The sequence below is a fragment of the Danio aesculapii genome, chromosome 11, assembly GCF_903798145.1.
Source record: "Danio aesculapii chromosome 11, fDanAes4.1, whole genome shotgun sequence".
NCBI classification, from domain to species: Eukaryota; Metazoa; Chordata; class Actinopteri; order Cypriniformes; family Danionidae; genus Danio; species Danio aesculapii.
The window spans coordinates 25,782,908-25,804,809 of record NC_079445.1 but is presented as its reverse complement, the minus strand read 5'-3'; the positions used below and the strand labels follow the sequence as shown (position 1 = coordinate 25,804,809).

At 35.3% G+C, this 21,902-nt stretch overlaps 1 protein-coding gene across 3 annotated transcripts in view; it reads right to left on the bottom strand.

The window, feature by feature from the left end:
- ccdc120b (coiled-coil domain containing 120b) overlaps positions 1-18,562 on the bottom strand; it is a 34,919-nt gene extending 16,357 nt beyond the window's left edge. For 2 of the 3 annotated variants that reach the window (XM_056468458.1, XM_056468460.1), the window contains exons 1-3: positions 18,370-18,562; positions 395-508; positions 206-307 (exon numbers count right to left, since the gene is read on the bottom strand). In XM_056468458.1, the coding sequence (XP_056324433.1) occupies positions 206-254 (49 nt within the window). In that variant the 5' untranslated portion in view covers positions 255-307; positions 395-508; positions 18,370-18,562. Of the gene's footprint in view, positions 1-205; positions 308-394; positions 509-6,363; positions 6,547-18,369 lie in introns of those variants that run through there. The other variant, XM_056468459.1, reaches the window with a different exon arrangement.
- Between the last annotated feature and the right edge of the window lie 3,340 nt (positions 18,563-21,902).

Sequence of the window (21,902 nt, the reverse complement as noted above, 5' to 3'; positions counted from 1 at the left end):
TCGCACTAGAGTGTCGCCTCTTGGTGATTCTATGTTCTTTGGTTTCATTCAGTGAACCTACCGTTATATATAAGGCTGCCATGTAGTTCAGGTCAAACCACGTGATTTGCGCAACACGACTACTCAACGTCAATAAAAAAAGTGTCACGGGAGAGCTTTAAAGTCAGGTGCAACCCCTAATAAATACATAATAAAATATGCTCACCAGGTGATCCTAAGCCCATGGCAGTGATTACGCGACCTTTGACCTCCATAGAATGTAATGGGAAGTCTTCTAAACTGAGCTATTTTGATCAATCCTCAGCTCCTGTGGATGAATCAGACAGTAGATTTAATGAACAAGGTGTAATACAGTTGCAAAGGAGACTAATCTAAACACCTCTTGTCTTATCACCTTGTAGTTTGAGTCCTGTGAGACATGTCATCCAGCGTTGAGGGCCACGTTCTGCAGTATCCCAGAGGCCTGTGGTGGGAACCACTGTGCGACTTCTCAATTTACTGCTGAGCCCTTTGTGGAGAGGAAAAAATAAACATACTTATTAGTAAAATACGCTAATAACTTCCTGAATGTTTCCGGAATCCATTTGTTTTGACTTTTCTCTGTAACACAGTCCTCTAAATGATGCCATATAAAATCATGCTTTGCCACAAAATGCAATTTAATCCCATCAGAACACATTCATTGTGAAAGGATAATAGTGTTATCATATTAAATGAAAAAATACAGTGATCGTTTCCATTCTTGAATCTCTGCTGTGCCACTAAATCATCCATTATGCAGTTATATACCTCTCTTTTTACTTTCTAGAAGTTACATCATCATGTGGAGGTAACATGACCACACTGTGTGAAAGCAAGAGCCCATATCAGGTTTACTGGGGTAATCCAAGTTGCTCAACAAGATACAAGAACGTTCAAATCTGGGTTTGCAGATTCTCCAAGCGGCAACATCCCGCTCTCCCTCAGGAGGCCAATACGGAAGTAACTGAAACTGCAATTCATCAAAATTCCGCTAGTCCTGGCTCCATAATAGAGCAAAGTGCAATTGAGCCCACTGTTAGAATGGCCAACTTTACAGCAGAAAAAAAGGTGTTTACAGCCTGGTACAAAGAACGATTTTGGTTCATATAGCTATTATTACCCTCCATGACAACTGTGAGGGGGGTGAATTTTTTTATAACTCATCCATTTCCTTTATATTAGGTTATTTTAAGTTTGCATAATTAAGGGCGTGGCCACTTGAGTGACAGCTAGGTCTCGCTGGTCGCCGTCACTTCACCTCAGCTGAATCCGGCAGATTAGCCACTGATCTCGGCATATTCATCATATTTTTGTTCTGTTTTATGTGGCTTTACACAGTCAGCTGCCTTTTGGACTTATTTCTTACAATTATCAGATGATGTGGGATGCTGTGTGCACTTAATTGTGCTCACAAACCATTCACGTGGCCTCGTTTCCCATGTGAGTAGTTATATACTTGTATACCATCTCTATAAATGTATTTGTTTGATTTAAGATCATTTATCATTTATATTTTTCTTTAGACCTGTAAAGCACTCCAGAATGTGACAGAATGATTAGCTGTAGGCTCTAGAACAGTCACCTGAAGCGTTGTCATACAGTGTTGTGCTGGATTTTATCAATAGTCTTGCATTTACTAACACACACACACATCTGAAGTGTTTGGAAGTATTTCGCGTTTACCTCCTGTAGAAAAACGTCATAAGAGCAATGTTTAGTGGCTCAATGTATTACTACAGTGTTTTTGAAAGTCTAATCACTTTACTGATATAGTGTACAGCCAAGCACATGTGGTCAGAACACAAACGAGTCGCAGGTAATAAAGTATCAAGCGTTTCTCCCAAAGTAAAGTCTGTCTGCCAGGTCTAAGCAAGCTCCGCCCACTCTCCGCCTCTTTGCCCTTGTTTGGTATCCCGCCGTGGGTGCGATGACGCGCGAACAAAATGGCGACGGTTGGCCGCGCCTACTTGTGGCTTCTTTTGCGCTCTTCAGAAACCTATGGGTGACGTCACGGATACTCCGTCCATATATTTTACAGTCTATGAGATTCTCTGATGGTCATGACTAGAAGACATGACTTTGAAGCAACATAAATAGATGTAGTACCACATTTTCATGAAAATAACTCTTCTTTTTGTAAATCAGCTGAAATTCTAAAATGTAACTTGCTGATGCTTATCTGGGTTTTTCACGTTTTGTCTTTTGAGATACTCTGACTTAGAAAAAGTTTACATGACAATTGTGTACTTAAATGAAGCAGTTTTTCATTGTATCTTTTAAAGATTTGAGTTCAGTCAACAACATTGTCAATGCAATCTTTAAAAATGCAGTATTATGTATGGCAGTTCAGTAGGTGGCTATAACGTTGTGCAAAACTTTACACTTGTAGTGCCACACTGCTGTTTTAAAACCCGTTGCAAATGCTTCCATTTTCAAGACCCCAAAACACTGGTTTCTTGTAAACAAACAGGAAAAACTAATAAAATGTATTGGTTCAATCAATGTCACAACAACCAATTTTCAAATGTTTCTGAAGAAAGACATACACTCAAAAAAATTAGCTGTTTGTACCAACTACTTATTTAAAATGAGTTAAAACACAATTCTTAAGCTCAATTGTTTTACGTTCAGTCCATTTAAATTTGTAAAAAATAAATGAGGAAACTTAATTCCTTCAAGTTTTCCCAACACAAATCGATAGTGTGGAATATTTTTTATGTCTGCAATAACTCTAGAATTATTATATTCTGTATATTAAATCACATTCTTAATGTGACATTCAAAAGGCACCATATTTTCTGCACTTGAGATTACTGTGTCTTTATGATGAATCCCTTCACCCCTAACTCACTGTAAGTCACTTTAGATAAAAGCATCTGCTAAGACTAAAGGTAAATATCTTTTAACATTTTGGTTAAAAGAATCATTAATATTTCTTCAATAACAGGCAAACAAACATCTTCTCTAAACAGTGTGTTTACTAACAAACGTGACAATATCGGTGTAAAAATAACATCACAATACAGCCATCTTTCTGCGACTTTTTTTCTTCTTCTTTTATAAAATATTTCCCAAACAATAAATAACAGAGCATGGAATATTTCACAGTATTTCCTATATTATTTTTTCTTCTGGAGAAAGTTTCATTTGTTTTATTTTGGCTAGAAGAAACGCATTTAAAAAAAATTTTTAAAGCCATTTTAAAGTCAATATTATTACCCCCCTTAAGCTATTTTTTTTTTTCGATATCCTACAGAACAAACAATCGTTATACAATGACTTGCCTAATAACCCTAACTTGTCTAATTAACCTAGTTAAGCCTTTTAAATTGTACTTTAAGCTGTATAAAGTGTCTTGAAAAATATCTAGTAAAATATTATGTACTGTCATGATAGCAAAAATAAAAGAAATCAGTTATTGGAAATTAGTTATTAAAACTATATTGTGTATAAAAATAAACAGGGGTGCTAATAATTCAGGAGGGCTAATAATTCTGACTTCAACTCTATAGACCATTCTGAGGGATGTAAACAAAAACAATGGTCCCAAGGTATTTCAACGTACAATCCAAAAAGAGCCACATATTGATAACTAATGTTATGATAGCTGTTTTAACATTAAGTTATGATTGAATTACCTCTTGTTACAGTTATGAAAGTTTGATAACAAACAGGAAATGTTTATGGGCCAATGACATGACCACTTTGAAATGGTCTATTTATGTTACATCATATTGAGTAGGCTGTGCTAAATCACTAATGAAATTTTCTGAAAACTGAAATAATTCTGCTTAATGTTATGTCATAATAAAACCCATAATTTATATTTCCAGGAATATACATTTTAAAATAAATGTTCACTATATTATTATTTTAATTCAGTGTCAGCGCCTTTATTAGCCTGAAACATAAAAATACTTGCACATTAGTACTCATGATACCACAAATAAAGCTTTAAATATCACATGTCACAAAGCTATTTGTTCCTGAACCATACTTGGGGTATAAATCCTGCTGGCAGAACAAGCAGAATGCATTTTTGTTTGTGAGGAAGTGGCGTAGGTCATGTGGTACAATGGGTGGCTGGGAATGCACTCAACAAAACAAGACATAAAACCACCATGTGCGTAGTAAACAACAATAAAAAGCAAGTGTAAGTATAGGGGTATAAACACATAGGGCAAACTATTCAAAACAAATGGCTGTCATAATCACTTATATGTGCAATAGAACAAATAAGACCCTTCAAAACACTATGAGCACATCTGGTGAACACATGCACGTTAACAGATATCACACACCTCGATTCTTGAGAGCTGACAGAGAGCATGATGTGAGGGTAAATGCTCTGAGATCAAACCCTGATGCGAATTATTTAAGAACGACGAGTGAGAGAAAGATATAAAGAAGGGATTTATGGGAATTTGATGAGAAAGCAGCACCCAATGTCCCGGGACAAAACATGTTTGCGAGATAAGGTGGGAAACAGGGAAGCAACACTCCTACTGGATAGCACTGTCTCTCACAAAACAATGATACACAAAATAAAATAACACAAGTGAAAAAAGATTAGGAAACCCATGCAAACATAGGGAAAACATGCAAACTCCATACAGAAATGCCAACTAACCCAGCCGGGACACGAGTCAGCAACCTTCTTGCTCTGAGACGACAGTGCTAACCACTGAGCCACCTTATTTATTGTCATTTTAAAGCATTATACTTTGCCTGCTTTACCAGTTTATGTATTACACATTCTTAATCATTTGAAATGTGATAAAAATTTTATTTGATCCCATATTATTTTAGATATTTCAATGAATATGTATACATGAGTGAGAATATGTATACATACATTTTATGCTGAACATTTCAGGAATATACGTTTTTTAACACTATACACTTGCATTTAATGTTTTCATTGTATTTAAAGTCTCTTTTGTACATTTAATTTCATGTGGACACAAAAATGGGACATCATCTTTAAATCTTTGATTTTAATAAAGATTTTATTGTCCATTTTTTTAGGACATTGCCACTTTTGTGAAACTATACCTGTTACAATTTTTGATGCAAAATCAGCAGAAATTCTGTCTTAAATGGGTACATCACCCTAAAAGTATATCATTAGCGATCCTTAATGCTACTACTGTAAAACTCAATGAATCTTCATTGCATGGAGAAAAAAAAATTACTGTAAATTTCTACTAATCTCTCTCTCTCTCTCTCTCTCTCTCTCTCTCTCTCTCTCTCTCTCTCTCTCTCTCTCTCTATATATATATATATATATATATATATATATATATATATATATATATATATATATATATATATATATATACAGTTGAAGTCAGAACTATTAGTCCATTGTTTATTTTTTCCCCAATTTCTGTTTAACGGAGAGAAGATTTTTTTAACACATTTCTAAATAGTTTTAATAACTCATTTCTAATAACTGATTTATTTTTTCTCTGCCATGATGACAGTAAATAATATTTTACTAGATATTTATCAAGACACTTCTATACAGCTTAAAGTGACATTTAAAGGCTTAATTGGGTTAATTATGTTAACTCAGCAGGTTATAGTAATTAGGCAAGCTATTGTATAACGATGGTTTGTTCTGTAGACAGTCGGAAAAAAAAATAGCTTAAAGGGTCTAATAATTTTGACCTTAAAAAGGTTTTTCAAAAAAAAGCTGCTTTTATTCTAGCCAAAATAAAACAAACAAAACTTTCTCGAGAAGAAGAAATATTGTCAGTCATACTGTGAAAATATTTAAAAAAAAATAAATAAATCAATGGGGGGCTAATAATTCTGACTTCAACTGTATATATGTATAAGTTTGGAATAACTAATTAGGTAGCTTACCAAAAAAGCCAACAAAAAATATATCAACAAAGCTGTCAACTTGATTTTCTATTTAAATGGCTGATCTGACTGTTAACCACTATACAATGAAACAGTGTGTGAACTGACATGTTAAGGACAGCTGTGGCAGGCAGGTGAGACTGTATACACAGCTGTGACTAATGCATATGAATATCTAATCATCTAATCTCATCATACCTAAATCAGATCTCTCAAAACAACAAAAAACTCTAAATAAAGAACGTACAGTTAATCTACACTTGTAAAAGTAATGTTATGTGTGACTAAGTGAGCTGCTACACATCACTGAGATTTTCATTTTACAGACTGTTATCACTTACAATCTACTAAACAACAAACATATGTCAAACGAAATAAATATAAATTTATAACTCTGTCAAGTTTTTAAGTATGACTCGCTTGAGCTCCAGGAGAAACTTTTCGCTTCAGTGCGCAGTTTAAAGGACTTACCTCGACCAAATGAAGTCGCGAAGAAGATATCCACAAAAAGGACAAAGGAAAAAAAAACATGTGCTTAATTCATTGCATGTCCGAATATATTAACACGTTGGTGTTTAAGTAATTTTTTATGCACGACGTCAAATGTTTACAGTGTTTCTACTGCAGACGTAGCAACTCTCTCAAGCAGTAATTTCTACGAGCCCTCCAGGCAATAAGGAAGAAACCATCACGTTGACGGGGGTGTGCCACTCATAAATACCATAACATTTAAAAGGAATAAAATTGCTATATAATATAGTACAGTTTAATATATGCAAACAATTATTCGACTGTATATAAAATCGCCTATCTGGCGATAAAAAATCCAGGTTTTCACAGTAGGTTATTCAAATGGTTTCGTCTGTAAAGCGGACAGGTGAGGCTGTGGCGTCCGTAACAACCATATGGTTTCTAACTTAAACGACGGAGACAAGAATGATTTACTCTTAGTGCAATACTTGAGAGTTTATGGTAAACGACTCCTTTTATCTCTTAAATGAGAAGGAGTTCACCAACACGTGTTAAGTGTTTGCTAAAGTAAGAATTGTGGGTTCTCGGAGTATATTTAAAGGCACAGTACACTCAAAAATGAAAATCCAGTCATGATTTAGCCTACAGAAATCGTGTGTTTCTAAAATTGTATGTCGTTCCTCTGCACAACACTGAACCACATATTATTTCTGAAGATTTGTAGAGGGGGAAACATGAAACAAATACATAAATGAATGAAATAACTCACTAATGAAGATGGTAAGTAACATGAAGGTATCTTTAAAGTAGTCCACTAAATATATTGATTGATCTAAGATACATAAAATAGACAAATAGTTAAGGTTAAAATAGGAAAGAGGCTAATATTGCTAACAATTCAGTTTTTCCCACAAACCAATCATTGTCTTTCACAAGGCTTCAGTGAATCGTCATGAGCCTTTAATTTAATTTCACCATGTACGTCTGTTATGTTTTTGCTGTTGATTAACATTTTACAAATCACAAAGGACCACGATTTTTCACATAAAATCATTAATGTATACCGAAAAAGAAAGTCAGCTCCATTTTAGTGAACTTTGCTTTAAAATGAATAAAAAGTATAGAGTTTAAATGAAAATGTGCTTTGTTTTATGTGAGCTACTTCTTTACGTCAACAGTCATGGTCAAACAAACGTTAAGTGTCAGCAGTGTTTACTTAGCAAGTTACTGACCTCGGCATCCAGCATTCCTCTCAACTTTCCTCTGTGCTTTTGAAAGAGCAACTGTGAAAATACAAGTAATTATTTTGTCTCAGTCTGCATAAATTCAAGTGAAAACGTTACTAAATAGCCACACAAAGAAAACCGAGAACATAAAATGAGCTCACAAGTCTGAAGTAACACCTTGAACACTTGTTACTAGCTTTGTTCAAGGTTTTCTACACCTCCATCTGCTATCTGCTATTCTTATTTATAGACTAAAAGCTGGCAAGGGAAATAGCTGAATTCATGCAAAATGTCCACCTTGTAATATAGTTAATATATATAGTTATATTTCCTCATGCATGAGCACTCTCATAGTCATTGAAATGACCAGAATAACATGAACTGACTATGAACATGCCACCTGGAAATTTATGACACACTTTTCCTCCAGATGACAGCATGGTGAATTGCTATAGCAGAGGGATCTGACGCTATTTGCGAGCATGAGACCTTATTGTAGAAATTAGAGGGGCTGAGATTAGCGCTTAGGGGCAAAGTGCTTTCTCAAAGCAGACAAAGGCAATTCCAAGGACTTGTCATGACCTGTCTCTCATTTGCACTGCCCTGTTTTAGCACACCAATAGGACTCTGCCACATAAAGCATCGGAGGATTACTGCTTGGAGATTATGCTCCTTCACGCTTTCCTTTTTTTCTGGCCATTGCATCACTTTGGAGTTCAAAATACAACAGATAATGAGAGGATTTCTGGGACATCAACAAAATGATTTGAGCATTAACTGATCGTCCATGCTATAAAATCTGATTTTATCCATAAGATTGTAATAATAATAATAATAATAATAATAATAATAATAATAATAATAATAATAATAATAATAATAATAATAATAATAATAATAATCCCTGTAATATAATAATAATAATAATAATTATATTCTCTTTAATATAATAATAATAATTATTGTTATTATTATTATTGTTATTTTTATTATTATATTAAAGGGGTTATTATTATTATTATTATATCTTAATACACTGAAAAAAATAATTCATTGGATTTTTAAAAAATTAAAAAAATTAAGATAAGTGTTCGCAAACAATTTATATGGGTTGAATTCAAAAAAACAAATCAAATTTAGTAACATTAAGCTTAATTTGTTTGTTTCATTTCAGCTCATATAAACTGTTTTCAACCACTTACCTTTAGTAAAATCCAATGAATCCTTTCTTTTTCAGTGTTATGAGCATAAACATTAATGAGGCAGCATATTTTATTCCTTTAAGATTGATCTGCAACACTATAACAATGAATTGTGAGCAAAGTTGTCAAAACTAATCCGAAAGACCCTTAATTGAGAGCAAAACTAATAAACAAGCACTGTGTGTGGAGTACAATGAACTATGGTGTGACCAGCAGTGATTCTCCCTCTTTACAGCTGCTGTCCTGCAAACCTCTGCCATCCCGCGCTTTGATCTCTGCAGGTCAAGTTACAAGGGTCAGAAAACAACCATTATGTTCAAGAGGTTTTAACAGCTACAAGATCAAGCTCTGGACTCTTTAAGATCTTTATGGGTATGCTGTAATCAGATATTCTGCTCTTCATAATTGCAGCCTTGTGAATTATATTCAATAAATGTGATCGTATAAGAAATAATAACCAAGCAGATAAAATTAGGAACATTCTATATCAAGGACCAGTTCCACCAACAACACTTTTCAATGGTTTTCTAAATTTGAAACAATATCAATAGTCAAAACCACAACTATAACAATAACAACACTGACGGACGTTATCTTTGGATCAAGAAGCTTTTTTTTTTATGAAATCCCAAACAAAGAGCTCAAGTATTTAAAAAGACTGCAGCACGCTACCACTTAAAATAAACAGATTTCACACCTTTATCCAAATCTTATTTTTCATTCTTAAAGCAAACATTCACAAAAGAGCACCTTGTAGTAGTGTGTTTTGTGGAAAAATATAATCAAAGACTGCGAAGCTAAAAACAATATTGGCTCCAACTGACTTTCATTGAAACAATAAAGTAAACATTATTGTTTTTCCAAAATATCTTCCTTTGGTTTCCTCACGAGAAGCACATCATACTGGTTCAGAACAACTTTATGTGGTAAATGTCTGAAGAAAAAACATCTGTATATACATCTATGGAAATAGATGAGACCACTGGAGACCACTAAAAAATTCTCTGGATTTATGAATTATACAGTTTGAGTTAGGGCTACACAATATATCGTTTCAGCATCAATATCAAAATGTGTGTCCGCAATAGTCACATAACAGGATACGCAATCTTGAGTTAGGATTGTAGTGGATCATCAACAATGTTGACAGTACATGACATTTGTGAGTCACAGCAAATTGTAACCATAATGGAGCGAAACTTTACAACTTGCATGTGATTTTAAGAGAGTTTAAAGCATTCAGGCTCAAAAATGTACATATGTAACTTTAATGAAGAGTAATTTTACTCAACTAATACAATGAAGGCTGTACAGTGTTATTTTAATTTAATTATTTAATTTCTGTACCTGAATACTGTTTGACTTTAAAATCATAAAAGCTTTTTATCTTACATTTTTCGCTGCACTATTGTAATTATTTTTGGTTGTAATTTATTTATAATTTTATTATACATGATTCACACCTTTACAAATCCACAACAATCCATCTAAATTACAACTCAGGATCATTCTGAATATGTACCCCATATACATTTCTGGAGAGCGCAAATACCCTTTTTTTGTCGTTTTTGTTTTCGCGAATCAGTCAGAGGCCACTGTGTATGCTTTTTAAGATCAAAAATGTCTCTCGCGAGTGCCATTCGTGCCTGTTGTTCTCACGTAAATCAACCAGAGGCCGCTCTCGACTGACTGACTGATCGACTGACCCACTCTCCTCCTACCTTAAACCCAACCGATAATGTTTTCAAAAACACAGATTAACCAGTGCCCACCCACTTCCCTAAACCCAACCGACAGTGTTTTCAAAAGCAATCCAGAAAAGAAAAAGTCCTTGCGGCACCCTGATTTTTACCATGTTTTGAGATTTTACCACATTCTCATCCTGTTTTTTTACTTGTTTATGTTATTTTTGGCTTTTGTTTTTGTCTTACCCAATTTCTCAAACTGTTCTTTGTTAGACTCGAACCCCATCATCACGGTCAACTCCGCTTCATATTACAAGTACGCCACGGTACATGGTGAGCTACTGGACAAACAGCGGAAAAGTCGTCCAAACGGAGGTAAGCAGTAAGCGTGAAAAGGAACGGCATCATTCCGCCCTGTATTATTCATTTTAAAGACAAAATGCAGCCATACTCTGGCAACATAATTCACATAATTAGCCTATGTTGCAACATTAATGATCTGTTGAAACTACTCTCATATCGAAATATATATCGCAGATAAATAAAATATCTCAATGTCAGATTTTTTCAATATCGTGCAGCCCTAGTCTGATTAAAACTTTTTTATTCTGTTAACTATGGATGACATTTCTTCAACATTTCTCAACATTTTACTCATAATGAATACAGTAAATGCAGAATTTCCAAGTGGTCATTTATACAAACAAATGTCAGTACACTAAAAAAATGACATTTGCTGTTTGAAAAAACTACCTTTTTTAACTGAACTGAAATGACACAAATTCTTGAAGTGTTTGGGTGCGTAACTTTTATGTTCAATCCATTTAAAAGTCCCATAAAGTGCTTTGAAATATGCATTTTTATTCGATGTTTGACGTAATCTCAGTCGAAACATGAAGAGAGGGTGGGACATAGTGTGGCTCCTCCCCTTTTTAAAAAACAGCCAATAGCAAATAGCGTTTTGTTTTATCACCACTCTGCAGTGAGAGCAGTTGAGCTCAAGTGCATCAAATGAAAAGCAAATGATAAGCATCTTGAAGGGTCGGGGCATGTCAGATAGGGAGCATTTGATTAGTTTGATGATTTGATGAGAAAGTGTAGTTTGAGGTAGGACGATTAATCGAAAAGTAATCGAAATCGACATTCAGAACCTAAATTGATCAAATTTTTCCAGGTACATTTTTTCAATTACTTTTCCTACTGTGTGTCATGTGACCCTGCTCTGTTTACACTTCTGCGTCGAGCGCAGCATATGGTCTGGCGCAACCTTCACGCATTCGCATACCCCACGCCGTTACTAATGCCGACGCTGACCTCTCAAAAAAATGAGAGCAAGCTCAGTGATTGGTAAAACTGGTAGCATAGACGGGTGTTGGTGGCATGGAGAGGGCAAAAAAATAAATATTTAAATAAAAGAATGGATCATTAATCGTAATCAAGTTAAAATGTTCAATTAATCGAGATTTTGATTTTAGGCCAAATCGCCCAGCCCTTGTTTGAGGTTATGTTTTAAAGCACACTAGCTGATAGATATCTTAAAAACTAACAATACTGATAATCACATCTAAAAAACTTGATTTTAATTTGATTTTAATTTTTACATTTATAAAAACTAATAAGTTAACTTAATTCCTTCATGTTGTTATCTATTGTGTGGAAGCCAGCCTTTATTACAGTGTAGTTTTTTAACCTTAAGACTTTTCTAAATGAAAACAGTTTGAGTTTGTTCATGAAGTGAGCATCACTGTACTGCAAAACATCAGAGCACTACAAATCCCTCCTTCAATAGTGGAATGGAGGCTTAAATTTGTGTTGTTTTTGCTCGAGTAATTGCCTCTAACTCCTCTTTCTTGTCCACCCAAAGACGGAATTCTTTCCTCTCTGTTTTCTTTACTACTGGATAAACAAAGACAAAACAGACAGTCAGCAACAAAGCTGACCACAGCTTGGCAACACTGTGGTAAATCCCTCTGTGAAAACATGTCCGTTTCACAGCCTTGCCGGGGTGTGGACTTTGTTTTGCCACCTAAGACCCTGTCCTGGGGTCAGACAGAATCGTAGCTGGACAGAAAACAGAAAGACTTTTGTTTGGACACTAACACTCCCACCCTTCACTGTAATTTGCGGTCATGACTTGAAATGGTCTGTCATCATCCTGACATAAAACTCATGTTGCTCCAAACCTGTGTGACATCTTTTGATGTGTGAAGTGTGTAAGAAGATATTTAAAAAATAATTCAATTCAAGATTAGGTAAACAGTTTGGGGTAATACTGAAAGATTTGACACTATTTGGCAAACCTTTCTCCCACAATTTAAAAAATTAATGAATGAATGAATAAATAAATAAATAAATAAATAAATAAATAAATAAATAAATAAATAAATAAATAACCTTGTTTAGTTATGAATGGAGAGCACAGAGAAAATATGCATGTTTATGTTTTTTTTAATTAATTAATAATTTATTTATTGTTCCTTTTATCTTTAGTGTTATTTTATTTATCTTTATTATTATTATTTTATTTGTGTTTTGTGTTTTTTATATTGTTCTTGATGCAATAATATATAATTGTATTGTTTAATTCAGAGAGAAAGAAAATGTGAACTAATTGTTTTCTGCCGATAGATTGGAACAGTTGATGTCTTGTGATTCTTTGTATTTAATACTGTTTAATACTGAATTTAAACTCTCTGACGAATATGCATCAATTAAACAGAGGTAAACAAAAAATAATTAAATTGTTAAGATGATGAATGTCAGTGGGGGTTATAGTTTCATAAACAGGAAACACAACTGTGATATTACTGCAAAACAGATGTCAGCTATGTCAGAACAATCTTTGTTCATGTGGATCCACATAAACAGTTAAAAATGCTGTATTATTCATGCCAGCCAGACCAGTAGGTGGCGATGTGACTTTGTAAAGAAACCCTATGCTTCACATCTCACAACCCTATGTGCACATTTCGTCCTGAAGATGTTGTTTTGGTTGTCATATGATGGTTTTGTAGTTTTGATATTCCGAAATATTTGTTTAACAAATTTAATTTGTAGATAATAACATACAAGCTGCAGGAACTCATCAGAAATAAATGAAATAAAACTATATATCTTTACCTGCCTTACGCAGATTTTAAAGCATATTGAAAGTATTAGCTCAGCTAAAAATGAAAATTACTCACCTTCATGTCGTTCCAATCTCCTGAGACTTTCGTTCATCTTCAGAACACGGATTATTACTAGAAGTTCCAAGAACATTTTTGTGTGGCAAAAAAAACAGTAGAAAAGATATAGGCTAAAGATATATATTTACAGTTTTTTGCCACACAAAAGTGTTCATGAAGCTTTTTATGATTACAGTTGAAGTCACATGGAATGTTTAGACCTTTTCTAAACTTCTCTGGTCTACTGCTGTCGATTAAGGATGAGAGAGCTCTCTGATTTCATCTATAATATCTTCATTTGTGATCTGAAGATGAACAAAGGTCTCAGGGCTCTGGAACTGTGAGTAATAAATAACAAAACTTCACTGCTTTAGCATTTAATTTATTTTTATTTTTTAAAAGGTAAGGTAAGTCTATGTGAGGGTGGCACGGTGGCCTAGTGGTTAGCACTGTCGCCTAAATAGGAAGAAGGTCACTGGTTTAAGTCCCATTTCTGTGTAAAGTTTGCATGTTCTCACCATGTTCGTGTGGGTTTCCTCTGGATGCTCCAGTTTCCCCCACAGTCCAAAGACATGTGAATTAAAGAAACTAAACTGGCTGCAGTGTGAGTGTGTGTGTGTGTGTGTGTGTGTGTGTGTGTGTGTGTGTGTGTGTGTGTGTGTGTGTGTGTGTGTGTGTGTGTGAATGAGTGGGTATGGTGTTTCCCAGTACTGGGTTGTGGCTGGAAGGGCATCCGCTGCATAAAACATATGCTGGATAAGTTGGCGGTTCATTCCACAGTGGCGACCCCTGATGTAGAGATTAAGCCAAAGCAAAGTGAATGAATGAATGAAAGTCTATGTGATGTCTATCAAAATGTATTAATTCTATTTTGCTAGAGCACATTGTTATTTTGTAGTTGAACAATTATTCCGTGTTTCAGTAATCTTCAGTCAAAGTCTGACAATTTGCTTCAAGATGGAAGATTAAGCACAAAAATGCCCCATTTTGTTCTGCTTCCTTCATGTCTGTCACAATGCTGTTTATCTGACACAGATGAGGCAGGGATTGAGGCACACTCTGACAGGTACATGGGAACGGTGGGCGGGGAGAACAAGCATTAAAGGCACTGACAACAAAAACAGCAACATGTGTTCAGCGCAGAAAATCCCAATATTCTGAAAGGTAAAATAAATCATCTGATGGGTGTTTTGAGCTAAAACTTTACAGACACATTCTAGAGACACAAAAGACTCATTGTAAATCTTGAAAAAGAGGTAAAATAGTTGCGCTTTTAGAGTAAATCACAAAGATATTTTTACCTTTTCGCACACACACACACACACACACACACACACACACACACACACACACACACAGCCTCTCTTCATAAAAGTGTCTAACAGATTTAAATACTAGGTGTAAACAGTAATGTGTCTCCCTCATCTACTTCTGTTCCAGTTGACTAAAACACATCTTAATACCAGGTGTAGTTACAAAAATCACTTCCTAACCATCAAAAATACTTCAAATCACAGCCTTCAAGCTAAAATACAACAAAAAAAAGATGTTCCCCTTATATTCTCAGTATGAGTCTTTTGTGTTTGCTTGTGCACGCATGGCTACAACATCAAGACACAACTGACTCAGTTTGAACTCTTTATTGCTGTCGCACCCTGGAGACGGAGGAGCTCCAAACAGGAGAGATCTGCTGAAAATACATTCTTGACAGTGTCAGACGGAGCACGAAATCCGCGCTTTGCAAAGCAGAGTGACTCAGAGTCTAGACACTTGAAACCACACTCTCCATTCACGGCTCGGAGCGAATACTATGGGACGTGAGTGAAGAGCTTCAATTACAGATGCGCAGATCATTATGTGCCATGAGAGGCGCAATCTGAATGTCTCGTTTAAATCAATAGGCAAATCTGAAGATTGCCATACAAATTAGGCTTTATGATGTGGGCTGGATGAAATGAGTGTTGTAAATCAAAAGCAAAATGACATACATGATGCTACACTTCCACAAAACTTGACATATGAGTGCTTTATGCCCAGCTGTGGGTCAGTGTTAATGTTAACTAAATATAAAAGGACAAAAGTGATGTGCTGACCATAATTATGCCTTTGACCTTTATTAAAATATATTGATGTCATGTGTGGATAAAGATTTCCAGAGCATATGTAATGTATGTATGCTGGATTTAATGTGAGAGAACATGTTGCACTAATGAAAGGCCACTAATCAAATACAAGAGAGATTTTCCTTTGGCTTAGTCCATTTATTTAGCAGGGGATGCCACAGCGAAATGAACCGCCAACTTATCCAACATATGTTTTACACAGAGGATGCTTCCAGCTGCAACCCAGTACTGGAAAACATCCATGCACACTCATTTACACTCATACACTACGGCCAATTTAGCTTACCCAATTCACCTATAGCGCAAGTCTTTGGACTGTGGGGGAAACCAGAGCACCCGGAGGAAACCCACGCAAACACAGGGAGAACGTGCAAACTTCACACAGAAATGCCAACTGACCCAGCCGGGACTCAAACCAACAACCTTCTTGCTGTGAGACGACAGTGCTAACCACTGAGCCACCATGTTGCCCAAGAGAGAACTAATTATACTGTACTCAATGTTTATTTCTATTTTCTGTATGGTTTTTGTTTTAATATTCCCTTTTTGTTGCATGATAAAGCTATACTATGGTCAGCTTTAACTTTAGCATTTTGTGCCCCTTACATTCGAGAGTTAAATTAAAATTAAATAAAGTAATAACTGAAAATACTAAATAAAAGCTAATAAAAGTACCAGATATCTCATTCTGAAAGTATCGGTAAATACAATAACAGTATTTAAGAGTCTATAATAACACTGAGGTGAATATTTAATAAAGTCAAACAAACAAAGACGATATCAGCTTTTGATTAATGTCTTGGCACATATGAATGTTGAAGATGATAATCTACATGGTAGGCTATGTACACTGCCTGACAAAAGTCTTGTCGCCTCTGCATGAGAGATTAACTTGACTTCTAGTTGATCATTTGGTATCAGAAGTGGCTCATATGAAAGGCAAAGGCCTCTAGATTACGCTAACTAAACAAAACAAAACATTAATAGATCAGTAAATAGTAAATGATGAAACTGATTGCATTTATAGACATACCAGGTGAGGTAATGTAAGATTTAATAAAGAATTGTACCCATGCTAGAACAATTACATATAACAGATATTGTAGGGATCTGACTGGGTAGGGGTGCCAACTCATAAGTAAAAAATACAAATTTATGTTTATAAATTCAGTGCTACATAGCATACATGAGCAATGCATTTACCCTAGTAACCCCTTATGGAGCTAAAGACAAAAATTAATCGGACAGAACTAAACTAGTTTAAATTGCATTCTAATATTAATCAATTTGGCCTCCTTACAACCTCAAAATAACACTGTATACTGTTTAGGTTTTTTTATTTATTTATATTCAGAGCAGCATTAAAGTCAAAATAAATCCATTTTTGAGGAAATAAACTGAATTAATAAGTGAAAATGTTGCAAACATCTGCTTTCCTTGATAAACAATAGCTTATTCCTATTCTTAATAACTTAAAGGATCATTTTCAAACTTAGAAAGCAGTTCACTAGAGAAACATTTGGACACATGCCCAATACCAATAGTAGTCTTAAATCAGATCGTGCAATGTTAATATTTTTATTTGTAAAATTTCCAGAGAAGTCTCCCATTCACTCAAAGGTAAACCGGAACTAAAAATACACTGCGTTGCCGATAGAGGGAAGTGAATTGACGTCATTGTGAAAAGGGTCTATATTACCACACACTATTAAAATTACGTAGAACCTTAATAAAACTAATTATTTATGTAAAAAATTCATGACTAAGCGTTGACAGAATAGAGAAAAACAGACTTGATTTACTGTCATTTGTGTGAGGAAATAAGATGCTCAAACAATCTTATTTAAGTCTTCTAGAATTTCTGTTGCGACCCTTGTAATACGAATTTCGATAGTGAACGATTCAGTGTTTACAAAGAATCGGTTCAATGACTCGCTCAAAACACATACATTTGTAAGCCTACTAATACGCTTCATAACATAGTTATGACAGAAACATAGGCCTATAATGCCTAATAATAGGCCAATAAAGCGTCACCTTCTGGCGATGTAACTTGAGGAGATGGTCACTGAATGAATCCTTAAGTAACATATTCGAAAGAGCCGAATCGCCAAAATAAATCAAACTGGTCCAGCGTATGTAGTATCGCATAATCGATCAGAGTGACTAATCCGAAAGAACACATGCATATCCACACGACACATTTACTGGTAAATCAATCCCAGCATACGGATAACAGGTGACTGTTTTGCATTAACCCATCACATAGCAACATCATCCCACGAAAAAAACCACGCGCGACGCTTCATCAGCACAACTACATGCTGTATGAATGAGGCGCGTATTATACAGTATAAACGATGATTTACAAGCACAAGACATTAATACAAACACACAGCACGACACCAAAAAGCCATCTAACAGGACAGGACATTCTCCTCATGCGTCCCTGCATTTAAGCAGCACATGCGTTATCTGCAATATCACACACTCACACACATGTAAAGCAAGGAACGTCATATATGCCTCACAAAAACATTATCTGTGTGAGAAAACGCGATGTTTTAGAGAAGATTTGCTGAGGACAAACCATGCACACGGACCTGCGATGCCAATTAATATTCATCTGCGGCTCTTCAGTCACATCCTTCCTCTCCTTCATGCAAAGCACATCCAGCCTGCCTGCATCGCTCCAGCACGCTCATATTACAGCATCTTCTGTCATTTTTCAGCATCCAGCCAGGTTCTAAGGAGTAAAGGGCTGCTGTCACACCTCTGGAAGAAGACTGGCAAACAGGGAAGAGCAACACGCATCCACTTGTCTGATTAACTCTTTCAGTGTCGCCCGTTTAAAGAGGCTCACTGTAAATACACACAGAGGCTGGATTGAGGTTTGCCTTGCTTTTATTTAGGAGGTTAACGGTTAGTTTGGCATGACAAACGCAACATGCCAGTAAGTTTTCATCGTGATGATTAATAATTGTATTTATTAAATAGCATTTTATTAACAGTATAATGAAAATAATCTTTATTTGAAATTCAACTTTGCGCGAGCTGCTTACAGAGGTGCGGGTACACTGTGTTATGGCGCCTCCTCTGGCCCGTGCGTGTATTGCATGATTGATCCACGATACCGCAGGAGAATTAACATGTGGACGCTGCAGCAACTATTTAATTAAGCGAGAGATCTCTAATTCTACAACTTTTTGAAGTGTTTGAATCGTTATTTAGCGAGGTCTTGTTATGTCTAGACACTAACAAAAAACTTCAGGTAAAAACAATGTTTTTTTTATTAGCAAGGCTGCTGCGGTACCATAAGTAAACTTTACTGTGGTTCCCCCGCAGAGGAACAAAAACACACTAACATATGTTCACACACATACATATGCATTTAAACTTGTGTTTAACTATTTATATATATTTAAATATGCATTTATAGATTTAAGATTATACTTTCGCTGGTTCGAGCCCCGGCTCGGTCAATTGGCATTTCTTTGTGGAGTTTGAATGCTCTCCTCGCGTTCGCGTGGGTTTCCTCCGGGTGTTCTGGTTTCCCCCACAGTCCAGACATGCGCTATAGGTGAATTGGGTAAGCTAAATTGTCCATATGTATGTGTGTGTAACGTTATGCCAGTGATGGGATGCAGTTGGAAGGGCATCCGCTGAGGAAAACATATGCTGGATAGGTTGGCGGTTCATTCCGCTGTGACGACCCCTGATTTAGGGACTAAGCCAAAAAGAAAATGAATGAATGTCTTCTGCAAAAGCATTCCTAATTTCAAACATTTACAAAAGGTAAAGAATAAAGCCCTCTCTGTACCTGTAGAGATGGACGGTCCTCAGTGTTGCATCCTGGGTCTACCTGTGCAGCTGTTGGTGGCTCTGGAGTGCTGCTGGTCATGCCACCTCATCTTCTTTTGAAGCAATTAGTCCTTTAAAGAAAAATTCAACGGGCAAGTCAAGCACTCTTCATAATGTTTACAAACCAACAAACCAAAATGTGGATTGAACTTGCACTATAATCTATGGTGACAAAAACTGAGCCCTTGCTGTCAGTATAAATCAAAGTAATTTTCCCCTTTTTTTAAGAATTAATGAGTGTATTTTTAGACAAAAACTTGTTGTTAACATTCAGAAAAAATAATCAATAAAGAATCCATGCAATAAAATGGTTAATGGCCTGTGGCTTAGTTCTTTCCCTTATTTTACAATATTGGTGTTTTAGAAATCACTGAATATTTGTCGGTTTTGTGCTGGTCAGTTAAATACACCAATCCACCAATGTAAAGACTAAAGAGATTTTTATGCCATTGCAGCGAGGGAACAGCAGCAATAAGAAATGTACAGTTGCAATCAGAATTATGAACCCCCCTGAAGTATTAGACCCCGTTTATTTTTTCCCCAATTTCTGTTTAACGGAGATAACTGCACTGAACGATAATAAATAATACATACAGTGAAATAATTGTGCAGTGCATGTGTATGCTGGTACGCAAACAGTTGTGGCGAAGTTAAACGTTAGCCTCACTAATTTACTTGAACAACCAAAAATACAATGTTTTCCACATTCATGGACATAAGTTACCTGAAAGTGATGCACGTGATTCATCTTGTACTTTCTTCCTCTTCCCGGCTCTAGACTGCTGTTGTTTTTTCCCAGTTGCAACTTGCATCAATTATAATCATAAATTGCTAGCAGCTGAAAACAAGAGGGCCGGGGCACACGTACACACACACATGGAAAAAAAATTACATCACATGATTTTTGCATTCGCCATAAAATGATTTCTTTTATTATTTAATAACAAATCAATATACTTACACTGATAATATGAAGAGTTTAGGTGCAAAAACATCTAAATGCCATCTGAAATTTTTCTCTAAAATCAGCATTTTTATCAGGCACTTGTGTGTATGTTCAATAATATCACTTTTTTGTCAAAGAATAAGTCATTTTCCTGGTCTTTAAAGTGAAATATCTCAACATAAACAAAGGAGGCTTCAAAAATCTTCATTTTCGATGGAAATTTCAGCAGGCCTTTCATTCTCATATACTTCCTTCACTCCTCATATACTTACACTAATATCAATATTTACACTGTTTTTGTTAATATTATTAAAGAAATATTGATTTTTTTTTTGAGCAACCGAGATGGTGCCCCCCTCCAGTTAGTCTCCTACGCCAGTGTTTCCCAATCCTGTTCCTGAAGGCACACCAACAGTACACATTTTTAACCTCTCCCTAATCAAACACACCTGAATCAACTCATCAGAGGATCAGAAGAGACTCCAAAACCTGAAGTTAATGGGTCAGAAAAGGGAGACATCCAAAATATGTACTGTTGGTGTGCCTCCAGGAACAGGGTTGGGAAACACTGCCCTACGCAACCTGCGTACTCTGCTTATAGGGAGCGGCGGTACTGATTACTAGTCCGTTTTGACATATTGGGCTATTTTATTTATATATTTTTTAAGATTACTGGAGAGAAATGTACAAAATATATTTTAAAAGCATGGTTTATATATTTAAGTCACAAACTTTAAAGCTAAATGTATCTCTTGTCCTGTTAGTTGGGTACTTTTTTTTGCCTTTTTTCACATCTTACATTTTATTAGAAGCTCACAATTTCACAATTCATTCATCTTAAATACTCCTCGCTCAGTGGACAGCGTCAAGTTTCATATTATATTATTTTACAATTATATTTTTAATATGGTTAGAAACAGGACTAGGACCACATGGAATCTGTGTGCAGAAATTCAGCCAATCATTGAGTCTATGTATTTGCTTGTGTAAATGTGTGTACATTTATATTTATTCAGTTTTTAAATGAATATCAGTAATATTACTGACTAATGTTCTAAATGTTCCTGTGATTTATTTAGTTTATAAAGTAATATTTTCTGTTCTTTAGTAAATATATTATATAAAAGGCTTGCTTTGTTTACCAAATAAGTGGATCTAATTGTATTTGCATTTTAAACATTAAATAAAAGTTTAATTTATTCATATTTCTTATTTTATTTCATATATTACGTTTTTAGTTACGATACTCCAAATCATTCTGCATAAATCTGCAGTTCTCTGCAAAATTCTGCGCAGAAATAGCAAAAAACGTCTGCAGATTCTGTCTGG